The sequence below is a fragment of the Carlito syrichta genome, unplaced genomic scaffold (genome assembly GCF_000164805.1).
Source record: "Carlito syrichta isolate Samal-C Ts95f unplaced genomic scaffold, Tarsius_syrichta-2.0.1 Scaffold313936, whole genome shotgun sequence".
NCBI classification, from domain to species: domain Eukaryota; kingdom Metazoa; phylum Chordata; class Mammalia; order Primates; family Tarsiidae; genus Carlito; species Carlito syrichta.
In genome coordinates this window covers 483,274-483,711 of record NW_007258032.1, presented here as the reverse complement: position 1 = coordinate 483,711, position 438 = coordinate 483,274, and the positions used below count along the sequence as shown (strand labels likewise).

Below are 438 nucleotides of genomic sequence, written 5' to 3'. Positions count from 1 at the left end.
CCCACCCCAGCCCCACCCCGCCTGCAAGAGTCCCCCCACTGCTAGCTCTGAGGGACGCCCGTCCTCTCCTTCCAGCTCGCGGGCCTCTTCCAGTCGGACGACAGCTACGGAACCCGCTCCTCCGCGTGGGTTTTCCTGGAGAGCGGAGCTAGCACCCCGGGAGGGAAGGAAGAGCGCGACGCCGAGGAGGAAACGTGAGTGTGCGCGAGCGAGGACGCGCGGATCTGGTGCCCGCCCGTCGCTGACTTTCTTCTTGGACTTCCAGGGCCGCGGACGGCGCGGAGGAGCGCGCGGGGGTGCGCAGCGGCTCGCTGGCTCCCGCGGGGGAGACGCCTCGCATCCAGGCAGAGGAGGGGTGCCCCGGGACGGCCCCCCCAGAGAACTGAGCTCCTCGGAGACGCCGTCACTCCTCGGGCCGCCTGGGCGCCCCGGGCGTCC

The 438-nt window shown here is 72.4% G+C and overlaps 1 protein-coding gene across 1 annotated transcript in view; it reads left to right on the top strand.

Moving 5' to 3' along the window:
• The window catches only part of MCF2L2 (MCF.2 cell line derived transforming sequence-like 2), a 268,860-nt gene extending 268,662 nt beyond the window's left edge, over window positions 1-198 (top strand). The window contains exon 29 of the mRNA XM_008070688.1: window positions 76-198. Within this exon, the coding sequence (XP_008068879.1) occupies window positions 76-198 (123 nt within the window). The remainder of the gene's footprint in view (window positions 1-75) is intronic.
• The last annotated feature ends 240 nt before the right edge of the window (window positions 199-438 follow it).